Source organism: Rattus norvegicus, chromosome 5, assembly GCF_036323735.1.
Source record: "Rattus norvegicus strain BN/NHsdMcwi chromosome 5, GRCr8, whole genome shotgun sequence".
Lineage (NCBI taxonomy): Eukaryota > Metazoa > Chordata > Mammalia > Rodentia > Muridae > Rattus > Rattus norvegicus.
In genome coordinates, this window is record NC_086023.1 from 6,865,711 (window position 1) to 6,884,336 (window position 18,626).

At 39.5% G+C, this 18,626-nt stretch overlaps 1 protein-coding gene across 7 annotated transcripts in view; it reads left to right on the forward strand.

The window, feature by feature from the left end:
- The window catches only part of Jph1 (junctophilin 1), a 106,936-nt gene that overhangs the window by 52,158 nt on the left and 36,152 nt on the right, over nucleotides 1-18,626 (forward strand). For all 7 annotated transcript variants that reach the window (XM_006237723.5, XM_006237719.5, XM_039109388.2 and 4 more), the window contains exon 3: nucleotides 13,271-13,389. In XM_006237723.5, coding sequence (XP_006237785.1) covers nucleotides 13,271-13,389 — 119 coding nt within the window. The remainder of the gene's footprint in view (nucleotides 1-13,270; nucleotides 13,390-18,626) is intronic.

The window sequence follows — 18,626 nt, forward strand, 5'->3', positions numbered from 1 at the left end:
GACACCAAATTGTTCCTGCCACTGAACAGTGAGATTATTGTGTCTCCTGCTCATTATAAAATTGACAATGGAAACAGAGTAGAAAACATTTTGTCAAAGGTTTGTAAACAGTTTTCAGATGGACCTTCATTCCCCCACCATTCCCCCAACCCCCTGTTAGCAGAAACCAGGGATATAATACTAACTACTGCAGTGTGTAGACGCTTCTCAGATACAAAACATGTTCTCACTTGTAAGCTCATTGGCAAGGATCACTTGAGGCTATGAAAGGATTTGGCCTAAATGTTAACTCTAAATGCTTTCAATGGCTCATTTCTTCTAACACATTGTGCAAAGGTTTAAGTCCCGGAAGTATCAGCAACCTTCACTAACAGCACTATGCCCCTTCATGTCCGTGTTATAGCTAAGTAACTCAATATTATGCCCTTTCATGTCCTGTGTTATATATAAATAACTTGCTATTACTTTCAGGTAAAAGGAAGTTGTTAAATTAATAATTCACTGTTAAATTATTTGGTTAAAGTAAGAGCCTAAGAACTCAGTCCTGAAGTTACCACTGTGGGTCTTGTTCTGTTTTCTTTGTTGGTTTTTAAGACATTTTAAGGGGGAGAACATTAACACTCAAGAACTCATAGGTGGAAGACAACTCAGACATGGTCTTCTGAAGCAGGGTGGGACAGCAGCAAGATCTTGTGCATTCTAGATTGACATTCTCATTGTCTGTGACAGTTGGCAAGTATATAAGAGATGAGTCTTGCTGGGCCAGTCTAATTGGAGGACCAAATTCAGACTTGATTTGCTTACTCTGTGCTAGTGCCTCAGAATGAAGCCCCCAATTTTACCTAAGTCTGCAGAGCCAGTTGTTTTCTGTCCCTACCCAGAGTAGTCCTTGCTCCACAGACTAATTTCCTCTTTGCAAGTCCTGCAACTCTCTACATGAGATAATTAGTTTTCTCAAATCTAGGTCTTACATAAATGAGTAATGTCACCATCCAAAAGAAAGGCCAATAGGTCATTTTTCTTCTGCATTTTATCACCCATAATGTTATAGCCCAAGAAGTAATTTCTTGTTATTGCCAGCCATTTCCAAGAGAGTCAGAGGAAATGAGAATTGGCTGGGGTGTTAGTGGGAGAGAACTGGAGGGCCTAGCTCTGCCACAGCAGAACCCAAGGAAGGCAAGCACATGTGAGTCTGGCTTCTGGCAGAGCAGTGTGGTTCTGAACCAAGACTTGGTTTCCACTGGCAAGTTCCTCCTGTTTTTAAAGTACCTGAACAATAATATTCTTTAGACATTTGGACATAGAAAATATCAAGGACAGACCCTGAACCTATCAGATGGTGGCCTTTGCCATCAAGTTTTAAGAGTTCCATGGCTTACTATATAAGACATTTTTAAAAAGCAGTGTATTTTCAAAGCATTTTATTGTTGGGAAGAAAATGGGTAAAATGTAGAAGTAGCAACTTGGTAAACACCAAAGATAGTTTCACCTTTAGCAAAATCATGTTTCCTTCTGGATTCAAATTTTCCTTAGTTCTATCTATAAAAGCCTGCTGTGGGGTAGGCATCTAAGGGCCATGCGTGTTCCTTAGAAAAGTAAATACTGAGTCTTTCTAAGGGGACAACAGTAGAATGTACTTTTTGTAAAAGCACTGTTATATTTAAGGAACATCCCATAATTAAATTTCTTTAAAATTTTAAATTGAGGAAATGATTATTTTCTTCAGAATAGAGTAACTTTAGAATTCAAGTTGCTGATTAGAAAACTACCTTATAATTACTCTTATGGCGAGTAATATGTAGCATCTGGAAGTTCTGGCTATTCGTGCAGCTGTGTCCAAGAGAGAAGACAAGCCAGCCACCAGGTCTCTGCATCCAGAAATTGCTCTTGTTCTTAGCCAATTCATCCTATAATTAAAGCATTGTAGACTTACAAAAGGGAATCACTCTTGTTCTTAATGGTTCATCCTAAAGTTAAAACATGGTAGACTTGCAAAAGTGACATCCTAAGAGGTCAGTGGCTGCTGGCTTAGTCATAGGTGTGACTTCCTAGTTACTTCATAACTACATCATTGGGGAAAATGTGTGATAATAATATGTGTAGATTGAAACTGTGAAGAGCCAAAGACTTGTATATATCAAGAGTCTTAAGAAATGAAAAGGGCCATGTGTGTGTGTGTCTGTCTGTCTGTCTATCTGTCTGTCTGTCTCTGTAAATGTCTGTGTGTTTCCATACAACCAGCTCCAGTAGCTGTGAAAAAGTTAAGTTAGGATACAAAAGTAGTGAATGCAGCAGTGCTAAGTGCCTTCAGGTGATTTCCTCAGACTGCATGTTCTGACCCTTACCCCAGGAACAGCAGTAAGTCTGATCAGCCATTTGTAGGTTTGGGACTACCCTTGGGACTTAAATAAATGAGTTCACACAAGAGCCAAGGCTACCTCCAAAGTCTAACCATGCCAGTGACCTTGACCCCAGGAAGCTGGAATGTTCTCCATTTCTCATGGTTGGAACCTTCAGAAGTTCTTATGCAGTGTCTCTGGGTATAGGAGTGGATGTGGTCTTCCTTATCTGGCCAGATGTAAGTAGTCCTGACTGACACCATAGCTAAGTTAGACAAAGAGGGTCATTCCGGCTGGATCTTTAGAGAAGAGCAAGTGAAAAGGTAAGTTAGGTACAAGAGTAATGAATGAAGCTTCATTAACTCTGTGCTTCCAAGAGGTGTTGACAGGAAGGGTAAGCTGTAGTCTACTCTCAAGTTTGACAAATTATAAGACATTATAGAGATACTATTTCCATTGTATTTGGCTTGACAGAAGTGTGTTGCAATTGTATCAAAATACATTGTTTAGTTTTATAGATTTATTGAAGTGCTAAGAAATCACATTATAAGGGATCATGGCTGTACTCTTACAGCTTCATTAATTATGGTGCCTAGACATAATTAGGCTGTAGTTGAGAATAGCAGATAAAGTGGAAAATCACCCTGGGAAGGAAAAAAAAGGAAATGAGAAGCTGAAAGAATGTGAACAAGGGATATAGACTGGTTCTCAAGCCTAGAATTAGACTCAATCCCCCCTTTCTCAAATCAACAAGGATAGTAGTGTCTTACAAGGTCACTGCAACCAAGCATAAAAACTCTTGCTTTTATTTTCACCTCAAATTAATAATTCCCAATAGACAGAAACAATCAGAAATACCCCACATGATATAAAAATAACTATCTAGATAAATGAATGACACATTCATTTTAATACTTTTTGCTTTTGAAGTTATAATTATGTAACTCCCCTGCCTCCCTTTTCTCCTTCTAGTCCGTACCATATATCTACTTTGTTCTCAAGTACATGGTTCTTTTTCTTTGTTGTATGTATGTATGTATGTATGTATGTATGTATGTATGTATGTATGTATGTGTATGTGTGCATGCATGTATAGATGTAGATAAATATATGCAACCATACATTCAGTGTTCCTAAATATACAAATACACAACCTGCTCAATTTTGTAATTGCTTTGCTTGTAATTGATTCCTTTTAAAGCAGTTTTTAGTTGACCAGAGACTGGAGTGTTCTTATACACATTTTCTCCCCACCTTGAGCCCACATGAAGCTTCCTTGTCTGACATTTTGGGTAAATTTGATGTAAGTGATGAAGTAATATTGATGCATCTACAGGAACATCCTTTGTTCACATAAATGCCTGTACTTCATCGAGTAAAGCTCATTGCTCAGATTAGCACGCATCCCTGATTATGTATCTCCTACAAGCTTTGGCACATGTATAACATCCACTACAGTATCACATGGAGTTGTTTCTCCCCTAGATACACCCCTCTGCTCTACCTTTCCCATTCCCTACTGAACCCTGACAGCCATGCTCTCTTTACCATTCTTACAGTTTTCTGGTGTACTAGTTTTTTAATTGAAAATAGATTTTTTCATACAATACATTCTTCAGTTCACTTATTTTTAACTGACAGTCCATCTATTCCTAAGGAATCATCATTCATTTATGTGTAAGTTAGGCTCTCAGTAAGTACTGTGTTCATGCCTTGGGTTTCCAACAAAGAATACTCTCTCTCTCTCTCTCTCTCTCTCTCTCTCTCTCTCTCTCTCTCTCTCTCTCTCTCTGGCAAAGGAAAGATGCCCCCCTCATTTTTGAGACAGGGTCTCTGACAAGACTGTAACTTGGTGAGCCCCGAGGACCTGCTTGTTACCACCTTCCCCAGCACTAGGATTATAAGTGTATGTGTCCCATAATACCTGGCTTTTCTTTCCTTTTTATTGTGCACTTTGGGGGAGTAAACTCAGGTCTTCATGCTTGCAGGACAAGTATATTACTAACTGGGCTATCATTGCAGCCCAAGAAGCCCCTTCTCCCCTCTAACAGGTGAGATTTTTAATGTATGAGGCTGGACCATGGAGGGGAGAAAAACCAAAAGATTCATTCCATCCTTACCAGCTCCGCTTCATTGGCTCCTTTCTACTTCATTCAAGATCCATTTTTAAAGGGAAAAAAAATAGGCAAAGACAAGGCCAGGAAGATGGCTCAGCATAGAAAAGCAATTCCAAGGTCTGAGTTCAGTAGCCACATTGTAGAATGAGAACTAGTTCCCACAAGTTGTTCTCTGATCTATTCACAATCCTATAAGCACCCACACATACACACACAAATAACTTCTAATTTAAATCAAATAAGTAGATAGCCTTTTCCACAGCAAACTGGTGAGAACCAGTGGTAGGTTAGGCCTCATCCCAGCAACATGTCCAGTTGCTTTATGCTGAAGGCCTAAAATAACCACAGCAGGGGAATTCATATATGAGAATCAGCCAGCACTAATGGTATCAGTTTTGTTCATTTTTTGCCACTAGGCAGCCTTTCCTCAGTCAATTTTTTATTGGATATTTTATGTATTTATATTTAAAATGCTATACCATTTCCTGGTCCATCACCTCTCCAACACCCCCTCCCCCTACTTCTATGAGGATGCTCCCCTTCTGCCCACCCACTGCCAACTAAAAACGCTGGCATTACCCTACCCTGGGGAAACGAGTCTTTACAGGACCAAAGGCTTCTCCTCCTATTGATGCCAGACAATGCCACCTTCTGCTACATATGTGGCTAGAGCCATGTATACTCTTTGGTTGGTGGTTTAGACCCTGGGAGCTCGGGGTGGCGGGGGGACGCGTCTACTTGGTTGATATTGTTGTTCTTCCTATGGGGTTGCAAACCCCTTCAACTCCTTCAGTCCTTTCTCTAACTCTGTTGGGGTCCCCATGCTTAGTCTGATGGTTAGCCGCAAGCATCTTCATCTGTATCAGCAGGGCTCAGGCAGAGCCTCTCAGGAGACATCCATATCAGGCTCCTGTCAGCAAGCACTTCTTGGCATCAGCAATGGTTACTAGGTTTGGTGGCTGAGTATGATATGGATTCCCAGGTAGGACCATCTCTGGATGGCCATTCCTTCAGTCTCTACTCCAGTCTTTCTCCCTGTATTTCATCCACTGAATATTTTGTTCCCCCTTCTAAGAAGGGCTGAAGCATCCACATTTTGGTCTTCCTTCTTTTTGAGCTTCAGATGGCCTGTGAATTGTATCTTAGGTTATCAGTGGATGCATACCATGTGTGTTCTTTCGTGACAGGGTTATCTCACTCAGGATGATATTTTCTAGTTCCATACAATTTCCTAAGAATTTCATGAAATTATTGTTTTTAATAGCTGAATAGTACTCCATTTTGTAAATGTACCACATTTTCTGTATCCATTTCTCTATTGAAGGATATCTGGGTCCTTTCCAGTTTCTGGAAAATAAATAAGGCTGCTATGAAGATAGTGGAACATGTGTCCTTGCTATATATTGGAATGTCTTTTGGGTATATGCCCAGGAGTGATAGAGCTGGGTCCTCAGGTAGTACTATGTCAAATTTTCTGAGAAACCATCAGACTGATTTCCAGAGTGGTTGTACCAGCTTGCAATTCTACCAGAATATTGCTTTTCTGGTGTGTTGGGGTATCCAGGACTTGCTATGGTGGAAGAACTGGATTCTGACGATGCTAAGTGGCCTTGGTTTCTTTTGCTTAGGTTCTTGTATTTGCCTCTCGCCATCTTGTTATCTCTGTTGTTAGCTAGTCTTGCTGTCTCTAACAGTGGCTTGACCCTCCTGTAAGCCTGTTTGTCAGCTCTCTCCCAGTGGGACTTGGGTACCAAGAGCTGTGGCACAGGGTCAGATCCAGGTGCAGATGGAAACTGGAAGGACTGTCCCAGACTTCCTGTGTCCTGAGGCCTCCAGGTGGGTCCCTCTGAGTGGAAGTAATGGTCTCATCTGTGCTTTCAGGTATGTCAGCATTCCTGGGAGATCAGTTCCCTCCCAGTGGGATCCAAGCACAGAGAGCTATGGCAGAGGGTCAGTTCTAGACACAGACAGAAACCTGAAGGATCATGCTCCAGACTGCGCCTCAATTCCTATGTCCTGAAGGCTCTGGGAGAGGCCCTCTGAGCAGAAGTGGTGGTCTCACCTGAGCTATTATGTGTGTCAGCACTTCTGAGAGTCCAGCTCTCTCCCAGCAGGATCTGGGCACTGAGAGCCGTGACACGGAGTCAGCTGTGGGCAGAGGTGAAACTGGAAGGCAAAAGTCCTTTTATTGTTGAGAATAGTTTTCGCTATCCTAGAGTTTTGATATTCCAAATGAATTTGAAAATTGCTCTTTCTAATTCTATGAAGGATTGAGTTGGAATGATGGGGATTGCATTGAATCTATAGATTGCTTTTGGCAAGATGGCCATTTTTACAATATTAATTCTGCCAATCCATGAGCATGGGAGGTCTTTGCATCTTCTGAGGTCTTCTTCAATTTCTTTCTTCAGAGATGTGAAGTTCTTGTCATATAAATATTTCACTTGCTTCATTAGAATCACAGCAAAGTATTTTATATTATTTGATGTGAAGAGTATCATTAACCTATTTTCTTCTCAGTCTGTTTATCCTTTGAGTAGAGGAAGGCTACTTATTTGAGTTAATTTTATATCCAACCACTTTGCTGAAGTTGTTTATCAGCTGTAGGAGTTCTCTGGTGGAGCTTGTGGGGTCCACAAGTATACTATCATATCATCTGCAAATAGTGATATTTTGACTTCTTCCTTTCCAATTTGTATTTCTTTGACCTCCTTTTGTTGTTTAATTGCTTGAGCCAGGGCTTTGAGTACTATATTGAATAAGTAGAGAGAGTAGGCAGCCTTGTCTAGTCCCTGATTTTAATGAGATTGCTTCAAGTTTCTCTCCATTTAGATTGATATTGGCAACTAGTTTGCTGTATATTGTTTTACTATGTTTAGGTATAGGCCTTGAATTCCTGACCTTTCCAAGACTTTTAACATAAATGGGTGTTGAATTTTGTCAAATGCTTCCTCAGCATCTAATGAGATGATCATGTGCCCTCCCCCTTTGAGTGTGTTTATATAGTGGACTATGTTGATAGATTTCCTTTTATTGAACCAATCCTGCATCCTTGGAATGAAGCCTACTTGATCATGATGAATGATTATTTTGACGTGTTCTTAGATTTAGTTTGTAAGAATTTTATTCAGTATTTTTACATTGATATCCATGAGGGAAATTGGTCTGAAGTTCTCTTTCTTTGTTGGGTCTTTGTCTGGTTTAAGTAAAAGCATATTTGTGGCTTCAAAGAACGTATTGGGTAGTGTTCCTTCTGTTTCTACTTTGTGAAATAGTTTGAACAGTATTGGTATTAGGTGTTCTTTGAAGGTCTAATAGAATTCTAAACCCATCTGGTTCTGGGTTATTTTTTGTTAGGAGGCTTTTAATGACTGCTTCAATTTCTTTAGGGGTTATGGGATTGTTTAGATGGCTTATCAGATCCTGATTTAACTTTGGTACCTGATATCTATTTAGAAAATTGTTCATTTAATATAGATTTTTCCAGTTGTGTTAAGTATAGAATTTTGGAGTAGGATCTAACAATTTTTTGAAATTCCTCATTTTCTGTTATGTCTCCATTTTTATTTTGTTTTTTAGATTTTATTTTTTATTGGATATTTTATTATTTGTATTTCAAATGTTATTCCCTTTCCGGCAGAGCCTCTCAGGAGACATCCATATCAGGCTCCTGTCAGCAAGCACTTCTTGGCATCAGCAATGGTTACTAGGTTTGGTGGCTGAGTATGATATGGATTCCCAGGTAGGGAATTCCATTCCGTCCATAAATTCCCTATTCCATTTCCCCTCTCCTATGTGGGTGATTCCCCCACTGACCCACCCTTTCCTGCCTCCCCACCCTGATAGTCCCCTACACTGGGGCATCAAGTCTTTGCAGGTCTAAGGGCTTCTCCTCCCATTGGTACCCAACGAGGCCATCATCTGCTACATATGCAGCTGGAACCATGGCTCTGTCCATGTGTACTCTTTGCTGGTGGTTTAGTTCCAGGGAGCTCTGGTTGGTTGGTATTATTGTTCTTATGTGGTTGCAAATCCCTTCAGCTCCTTCAATCATTTCTCTACCTACTCTCCTGTTCTCAGCTCAATGGTTTGCTGCTAGCATTCGCCTCTATATTTGACTTGTTCTGGCTGTGTCTCTCAGGAGACATTTATATCTGGTTACTGTCAGCATGCCCTTCTTAACTTCATCAATCTTATCTAGTCTTGGTGGCTGTATGTATGTATGTATGTACATGGTGGGGCAGTCTCTGGATGGTCATTCCTTCAGTCTCTGCTCCAAACTTTGTCTCCGTATTTTCTCCAATGAATATTTTTGTTCCCCTTTCTAGAAGGACTGAAGCATCCACACTTTGGTGGTCTATGGATTGTATCTTAGGTAATCCAAGATTTTAGGCTAATGTCCACTTATCAGTGAATGCATACCATATGTGGTGTGTGTGTGTGTGTGTGTGTGTGTGTGTGTGTGTGTGTGTCTGTGTGTGTGTGTGTGTGTGTGTGTGTGTGTGTGTGAGAGAGAGAGAGAGAGAGAGAGAGAGAGAGGGAGGGAGAGAGAGAGAGAGAGAATATTAGGTTACCTCACTCAAGATGATATTTTCTAGTTCCATCCATTTGCCTATGAATTTCATGAAGTCATTGTTTTTAATAGCTAAGTAGTACTCCATTATATAAAAGTACCAAATTTTCTGTATCCATTTCTCTGTTGAGGCACATCTGGGTTCTTTCTAGCTTTTTGGCTATTATAAATAAGGCTCTGAACATAATAGAGTATGTGTCCTTGTTATATGTTGAAGCATCTTTTGGGTATATGCTCGGGAGTGATATAGCTGGGGTCCTCAGGCAGTATTATGTCCAATTTTCTGATTTCCAGAGTGGTTGTACCAGCTGCAATGCCAGGAGGAGTGGTAAACAATGGAGGAGTGTTCCTCTTTCTCCATATCCTCACTAGTATCTGTTGTCACCTGAGTTTTTGATCTTACCCATTCTGACTGGTGTGAGGTGGAATCTCAGGGTTGTGTTGATTTGCATTTCTCTGATGACTAAGGATGTTGAACATTTTTTTAGGTGTTTCTCAGCCATTCGATATTCTTCAGCTGAGAATTCTTTGTTTAGCTCTATACCCCATTTTTGATAGGGTTATTTGATTCTCTGATTCAAGGAGTCTAACTTCTTGAATTCTTTGTATAGATTGGATATTAGCCCTCTGTCACATGTAGGGTAAGTAAAGATCTTTTCCCAATCTGTTGGTGGCCATTTTGTCCTAATGGTGGTATCCTTTGCCTTACTTTACTTACTTACTTGCTTTGCAATTTTATGAGGTCCCATTTGTTGATTCTTGATCTTAAAGCATAAGCCATTGGTGCTCTGTTCAGGAAATTTTCCCCAGTGCCCATGTGTTCAAGTCTCTTCCCCCACTTTTTCTTTTATTACTTTGAGTGTATCTGGTTTTATGTGGAGGACCTTCAACCACTTAGACTTGAGCTTTGTATAGGGTGATAAAAATGGATCAATTTGCAGTCTTCTACATGCTGACCATGAGTTGAACCAGCACCATTTGTTGAAAAATATGGTCTTTTTCCACTGAATGGTTTCAGCTCCTTTGTCAAAGATCAAGTAACGATAGGTGTGTGGGTTCATTTCTGGGTCTTCAATTCTATTCCATTGATCTAACTCCCTGTCTCTGTACCAGTACTATACACTTTCCTCACTATTGCTCTGTAATACAAGTTGAGGTCCAGGATGGTGATTCCCCCAGAAGTTCTTTTATTGTTGTGGGATAGTTTTCACTATCTTGGGTTTTTTGTTATTTCAAATGAATTCAGCTTGTTTTTTCTAACTCTGTAAAGAATTGAGCTGGGATTTTGATGGGGATTGCATTGAATCCATAGATTGCTTTTGGCAAGATGGCCTTTTTTACAATATTAATCCTGCCAATCCATGAGCATGGGAGGTCTTTCCATCTTCTGAGATTGCTTTCAATCTCTTTCTCAAGAGACCTGAAGTTCTTGTCATACAGAGCTTTCACTTGCTGGGTTAGAATTGCAATGTGGTATTTTATATTATTTGTGACTATTGTGAAGGGTATCATTCCATTTTCATTTCTGATTTTGTTAATTTGGATACTATCTATGTATCCTCTGGTTAATCTAGCTAAGGGTTTATCTATTTTGTTTATTCTCTCAAAGAAACTGCTCCTGGTTTGGTTGATTCTTTGTATAGTTCTTTTTGTTTCTACTTGGTTGATTTTAGTTCTGAATTTAATTATTTCCTGCCTCTTGGGTATATTTGCTTCTTTTTGTTCTAGATCCTTCAGGTGTGCTGCCAAGATGCTAGTGTATGCTCTCTCCAGTTTCTTTTTGGAGGCTCTCAGAACTCTTGAGTTTTCCTCTTAGCACTGCTTTCAAAGTATCCTATTAGTTTGGGTATGTTGTGCCTTCATTTTAATTGAATTCTAAAAAGTCTTTAGTTTCTTTTTTATTTCTTCTTTGATCAAGTTATAGAATAAAGCATTGTTCAGCTTCCATGTGTATGTGGGCTTTCTGTTGATTTTATTGTTATTAAAGATGCATGGGATTATTTCAATCTTCTTGTATCTGTTGAATCCTGTTTTATGACCAATTATATGGTCAGTTTTCGAGAAGGTATCAGGAGGTGCTGAGAAGATGGTATATTCTTTTGTTTTAGGATGAAATGCTTTATATACACAAGCACACACACACATATTATTTATATATATATATTTAACATACATATATATGTTAACATACATATGTTAAATCCATTTGGTTCATAACTTCTGTTAGTTTCACTGTGTCTGTTCAGTTTATGTTTCCATGATCTGTCCTTTGCTTAGAGTGGGGTGTGGAAGTCTTCCACTCTTATTGTGTGTGGTACAGTGTATCCTTAAAGCTTCAGTAGTTTCTTTTACTAATGTGGTTGCCCTTGCATTTGGAGCATAGATGTTCAGAATTGAAAATTCATCTTGTAGTATCTTGCCTTATCTTTTTTGATAACTTTTGGTTGAAAATGATTTTATTTGATATTAGAATGGCTATCCCATCTTTTTTCTTGGGACCATATGCTTGGAATTTTTTTTTCCAGCCTTTTACTCTTAGGTAGTGTCTTTGTCACTGAGATTTGTTTCCTGTATACAGCAAAATGCTCTGTCCTGTCTATATATCCAGTCTTTTAGTCTATGTCTTTTTATTGGGAAATTGAGTCCATTGGTGTTAAGAGCTATTAAGGAATGGTGATTGTTGTTTCCTGTTCTTTTTGTTGTTTGAGATAGATTTATGTTTGTGTAGGTCTTCTTTTGGGTTTGTTGTGAGATTACTTTCTTGCTTTTTCTAGCATGCAGTTTTCCTCATTTTTTTGGAAATTTCCATCTACTATCTTTTGTAGAGCTGGATTTGTGGAAAGATATCATGTAAATTTGTTTTTGTCATGAAATATCTTAGTTTCTACATCTATGTTAATTGAGAGTTTTGTTGGGTATAGTAGCCTGGGCTGGCATTTGTGTTCTCTTAGGATCTGTATGACATCTGCCCAGGATCTTCTAGCTTTCATAGCCTCTGTTGAGAAGGCTGGTATAATTCTAATAGGTCTGCCTTTATATGTTACTTGACCTATTTTTCCCTTACTGGTTTTAATATTCTTTCTTTGTTTTGTGCATTTGCTGTTTTGACTATTATGTGATGGGAAGAATTTCTTTTCTGGTCCAATCTATTTGGAGTTCTGTAGGCTTCTTGTATGTTTATGGGTATCTCTTTCTTTAGGTTAGAGAAGTTTTCTTTTATAATTTTGTTGAAGATATTTACTGGCCCTTTAATTTGGGAATCTTTGCTCTCTTCTATGCCTATTATCCTTAGGTTTGATCTTCTCCTTGTGTCCTGGATTCATAGATGTCTCCTGGATCTTTTTGCATTTTGCATTTTCTTTGATGGTTGTATCAGTGTTTTCTCTGGTATATTCTTCACCTGAGATTCTCTTTTCTACCTCTTGTATTCTCTTGGTAATGCTTGGGTCTATGACTCCTGATCTCTTTCCTAGGTTTCCTGTCTTCAGGGTTGTCTCTCTTTGTGATTTCTTTATTTTATCTATTTCCATCTTTAGGTCTTGGATGGCTTTGTTCAATTCCTTCACCTATTTGGTTGTGTTTTCCTGTAATTCTTTAAAGGAGTTTTGTGTTTCTTCTTTAAGGGCTTCTACTTGTTTACCTCTGTTCTCCTGTATTTCTTTAATGGAGTTATTTGCATCCTTCTTAAAGTTCTCTATCATCATTACAAAATGTGATTTTAAATCCAAATCTTGCTTTTCCTGTGTCTTGGTATATTAAGGCCTTGCTGTGGTGGGAAAACTGGATTCTGATGATGCCAAGTAGCCTTGGTTTCTGTTGCTTAGGCTCCTGGTCTTGCTTCCTCATTCAGATTCTTAATCAGTTCTACCAGTGGAATTTGGTCATAAACATACAACTAAGTCATATGATCAAATCCTACTCTGCTCAACCCATCCCTTTTTGTTTTCTTTTAATGTTGGGTAAATAGGATGCAAAATCAGCAGACGGGTTGGTTCATTGAGTTCTCACAACCAGACACAGTGTGCAGTGGTAAAGACCTTGTTCATGATTTTCTTTTACCTTGGAAGCAGGACTGGGGTGATCCCTCTGTGTTGTGGCTGTTGCTGAGGTCTTAGTAGTATGACTAAAAGTTGCTCTTGCAAGTGTCAGGCCATGATCATAATTAACATTGCTCTCCCTAGATTGAGGTTTGCTTGTCCATGGATAACTCTCTGCTCACCAGCCTTTTCACACCCATGCAGGACTGCACATGCCAGAGCAAAAGCTGATGCTGCTGATCAAGCTGCAGTGGCTGCTCGCCAGGAGTGCGACATTGCGAGAGCTGTGGCCAGAGAGCTGTCACCTGATTTCTACCAACCAGGTAAATCTTCATTTCTTCCTTTTCTGGGGCAAGTTCAAGCATGAGCTTTTCTTTTCCTGTGTTTTATTTATTTATTGAGAAGCTCATATGTGAGCAAGACATCTACTTCACTCCTGCCTCCCTCAAGTTCTCCTTCCAAAGTACATGACTTCTGCAATTATCGCTGTTGTACATGTATAAATATGTGATGCATAGATGCACACATGTGTATATATAACCAAATGTGTCTATCTGCTTTGCTTGTGTGTCCAGGGCTGACCACTTGAAATTGAACAACCTATAACGGAACTTATCCATGGAAGAAGCTGGTTCCCCCCGCTCTCAGCAGTCATTGGCCTTCTATAGCTCTTCATCTGGGTGTAGGACCATGGGGAATTTTCCCCATCCCAGTTAGCATGTCAACTAGTATTATCATCATGACAGTCTTGTTCAGACAACAATACTGTTTAGAGTTCATGGGTACATTCCCTTCGTTATGTATCAGAGCTATGATCAAACAGGAGACAGCCTAGGCCTCTGGTTCTCACAACCTTTCTGCATTGTCTTTTGAGATTTTTTTTTCTTCTGAGCATCAGGATGTATCCACTGCATTTGGATCAGTTGTAACTGGGCATCACCCAGCTACTTATTCTCTACATTTTGACCAGTTGTAGATCTCTGTAATGGTCTTCACCTGTTACAAAAAGATGCTTTGATAGAGAGGGAGAGCTACACTTACCTTTGACTATACAGATAAGTATACTTACAGGATTTCTTACAGGATTCATGCCCTCACTGGCTATGGACCTGGATTTGCAGTACCAGGCATGAGTTTTCTCCTGTGGGGTCGGCCTTATGTCTACACAATTAGCTATTGGTTTCCTCCAAGATGAAAATGCTACTTTTCCCCTTTGTGGAGTTTATTCCAGTTCAATTATTGTTCAGGTGCATGGGCTTTACAACTAGATAGGAATTCTCTATACTAACTTAGAGTGGTTGTATCAATTTGAAATTCCATCAACAGTAATTAGGGTTCTCCTTGCCTCAAATTTTCTCCAGCAATTGTTGTCAGTTCTTGTTCTTTTTCAAAATATTTTATTGTTATTATTTTAAATTATAGGAGGGCATGATATCTGCACATGACTGCAGGTCCTCTACTAGAGCTACATGCATGCTTTCTTAAAACTTTTTACTGATTCTTTGTGAGCTTCATATCATGCACCCCTAGCCTACTCATCTCCCTGTCCCTTTATATCTGCCTTCTGCCCTTGTAACCTCCCTCCAAAAGAAAATAAAAAACAAAAATTTAAAACAAGCAAACAAAAATCATCTCTTTGTGGAATCAGTGTGTCCCACAGTATACCCTTTTGTCCACACATCTTTATTTACAAATGTTCATTGCAATGAGTCATTAGTCTGCTTCTAGGTCTCTGACTTCTCTGCTACCAATACTAGATCCTCACTGGAACTCCTCTCAGATTTCCTGTTGTTTCCTTGTGTCTTGGAGATCCTGCAGTTTTGGATCTGCAGGACAGGCCGTTTTACATGTTCCAGCAGTTCATAGATAGGGTAGATGTTTGGGTGGGATAACTTGAAGCAACCTGAAGGCCTGGTTGGTAATTAAGCTCCTCAGCCTACCAGTTCTCCTGCACCCACACCGCCAGGGCAGTCTTTCCAGAACTGACCCAGCTAGCTCACATGATCCATAGCAAGGAAGGAGCAGGGCCAGCTCTCCTACTCTCATGCCCTCAATGAGAGGCTTGCCCACACCTTCACTCTCGGGGCAGCTATACTGTGCTGCCCAGCCAAGGTGCAAGACCCACTCGCCCAAGTGCTATAGCCAGCAAGGGCCAGCTCTCCTATGTTCTTATAACCCTGGGGCCAGCTCTTCCACCTGCCACAGGTTGCGAGGGCATCTCTCCTGAGCCCATGCCAACTTACTGCAGGCAAGTGGTGGGACCAGCTCTTTTGTATTCACCACACTCCAGGTCCACTTACCTGGCCCCCACCACCAAGGCCAGCTCTATTGTGTGTATACATTCTTAACCATCTCTCCAGCATCACAGATATTTTTTAACATATTTTATTTTACTTTTTTAAATATGTTTTTCATTTAAATAGAATTATATCACTTTCTCTCCTACCCTCCCCAACCCCCCCAACATATACTTTCAAGTTGATATATCTATGATGGGTCTCCATTGGCTGTGAAGATCTGTTTCTTTGATGAAGGGTAGTAGGAACACTTAACCATGAAAGGTGGCTTATGCACAAAAAAGTTCAGTTGTTTTCTTGATCTTAGCCATTCTGACTGTGTAAGACGAAACCTCAAATTAATTTTAATTTGTATTTTCCTAGTCACTAAGAATGTTGTACATGTTTTTGAGATTCTTTTAGCCATTTTTATTTCTCCTCTTGAGAACTCTGTTCAGATCTATAGCCCATGTTAGAACTGTGTTGTGTATTATCTGGACTCATTATTTAAATTCTTTATATATTCTAGATATTAATCATCTATCAGATGTGTAGTACAGAAATTCTCTACCACTCTGTGGCTTCTTTTCTCGCTTATTTCCTTCACCATACAAAGGAAGCTCTGTACTGTAGGACTTTGCTTTGGTTTTATGAGGTCCCATTTGTCAATTATTAACTCTAATTCCTGAGCACATGAAGTCTCATTCAAAAAGTCTCCTACTCCTGTGTCTTGTGGGTTTTCTAGCTTATGTTTTCAATGTTTCTGGAAGTGGGGGTAAAAGAGGGTCTATTTACACAGCTCTCACTGACCTAAAATTTGCTGTGTTGACCAGGCTGACCTCAAACTCAGATCTTTTTGTCTCCCAACTGCTTGGACTAAAGGCATATACCACCATTCCTGGCTTGAGAGTGTTCTGATATTTTAATGTGAGCATTTAGAAGTATAACATTCCATTATAGAACTCTATTTCATGTGTCCTAGAGGTTTTCCTATGCTGAGGTTTCATTTTCATTTAATCTCCATGAATCTATGTACAATCTTTGCTGTTTAAGTTTCATTGTATTACAGTTCAAAATGATACATGGAATTAATTTTTCTGACGTTTTAAAGATGTGTTTACCAGGCTGTGTGATTTTAGAAAATTTTCTGTAGGCTCCTGAGGAGAATGCATAGTCTTTGGAGTTTGGACAGAATATTCTGTATTCACCTATTTCATATATAATGTCATTTAGTTCTGATGTTTCTCTATTTAGATAACCTGTCTGGTGATTAAAGTGGGGTTTTGGATTCGTGTGTTGTTTTTTTTTTTTTTTTTGGTTCTTTTTTTCAGAGCTGGGGACCGAACCCAGGGCCTTGCACTTCCTAGGTAAGCGCTCTACCACTGAGCTAAATCCCCAGCGGATTTGCATGTTTTTAACTGACTGAGAGAGTGTGTCTTTCATTTCAGTAGAGTGGTTTTTATAAAGTCAAATGCATATGTGTTTAGGATTGTGATGTCTTTGTGGTTAATCGTTCCCTGGATTACAATGTAATCCTTATCTTTTCTAACTAGTTTTTGGTTCAAGACTATTGGTCAGATATAAGAACAGTGACAGCTTTGTGCTTCCTGGTCCCATTTACTCATGATGGTTTCATCCATCCTTTCTCTTTAAGGAGGTACCTATCTTCAAAGCTAAAGTAAATCTCTTGTAGACAGCAGAAAGGTGGACATTGTTTCTTAATCCATTTAACTGACCTGTGCCTTTCAGTGGGGTAGTGGAGGTCATTACTATTTAAAGTGTGTGTTGATCACAGGCATTTAGCTTGTTGGCTGTTTTTGTTTGTGTTCTTGGTCCTGTCTTGTGTTTTTTATGTTTCAGTAATTATTGGTTCCTTTATTTTCTTTCTTTAGTCTCTCACCTGTGCTCATTCCTTTCATCAATCTGAAATACTGCCTCCAGCATTCTCCAAATGCTGGTTTGGTGGCATATCTCCTTTTAGTCTGTTTATATCGTGGAAATTCCTTTTCATCCCTCAGCTGTACCTGATAATTTTGCTTGGTGTAGTAGTCTAGGTTGGCATCCATGGTCTTTTAGAACTTGAAATAATTACTCTATGCTCAAAGATTGCACTGAGAAACTAGCTGTTATTTGGAGGGACTTTCCATCACCTGTGACTTATCTTTTCTCTTAAAGTCTTTGATAACTGTCCTTTGTCCTGTGTGTCTAGTGTTTGGATCATGATACGCTGTGGGGAGTTTCTTTTTGGTCCTTCCTGTCAAGTTGCTGTTCTGTGCTTCTTATGTGCTTACTAGGATTGTCTCCTTGGTTTGGGGATGTTCTCTTGTATGACTTTGTTGAAAATCTGTTCTGTGCAATTAACCTGGGATTTTTCATCTGTGCTCATAATTAGAAATTTTGGCCTTTTCATGGTATCCAATAGTTTCTGCATGTGTTGTTGTTGTAGTTGTTGTTGTTGTCGTTGTTGTTGTTGTTGTTGTCTATTTCTTATTTCTTTGTTCTAAATCCTCTACTTTATCTTCATGTACACCACCATTTCTTCTACTTGATCCATTCTTGTGGAAGGCTTTCTCTGAGTCTTCAAATTGGGCTATTGAAGTTTTCATTCCAGCTTATGTTCTCTTCAATATTTCTATTTCTTTACTGAATTAGTTTTAAAACCTGAACCGTCTTCAGCATTCCACTTGGCTGTATGTTTGTGTTTTCTTGGACTTCACTGAGATTTCACTCCATTTTTTGTTATTCCCACTAAGTTTACTGAGCTGTTTGTGTATTTAAACTTGGATTATTTGATGAAGTTTAAGATTCTTTTAAGAATCTTTTAAGTTTGTGTCTTGGGGTCACCTGTGTAATTCCATTGGGGAACATCTCTAGCATACTGGTTGATATGACAGGGAGAAAGCTTGTGTTGGTCTTTCATACTATTTATATTTTTACAGTATGATTTGTGTAGGCTTCCTTTGCTGCTTGTGTGTCTGAAGTGATGTGTCATGGTATGTCGTTCAGACTGCGGCTAAAGTGAGGCCTGTGGGTTGAGGATAATCAGGCTGACCAGGTTCTATGAACAGGCTTGATCGATGAACAGATTATCACGAGGCCTGGAGGCTAGATATGCTGCAGACAGACTAGTGTCTGGGGGACTCAAGAGACTGGATCATCACACAGGATGTATAACTGGAGCCAAGTCTGGGTGTTGAGATGGCTCAGGTTGGTCTGATCAAAATGGGCCAGCACACAGTAGGTACAATCCAAACTAAGGCTGGGTATTGAAGAGGGTGCCAGCA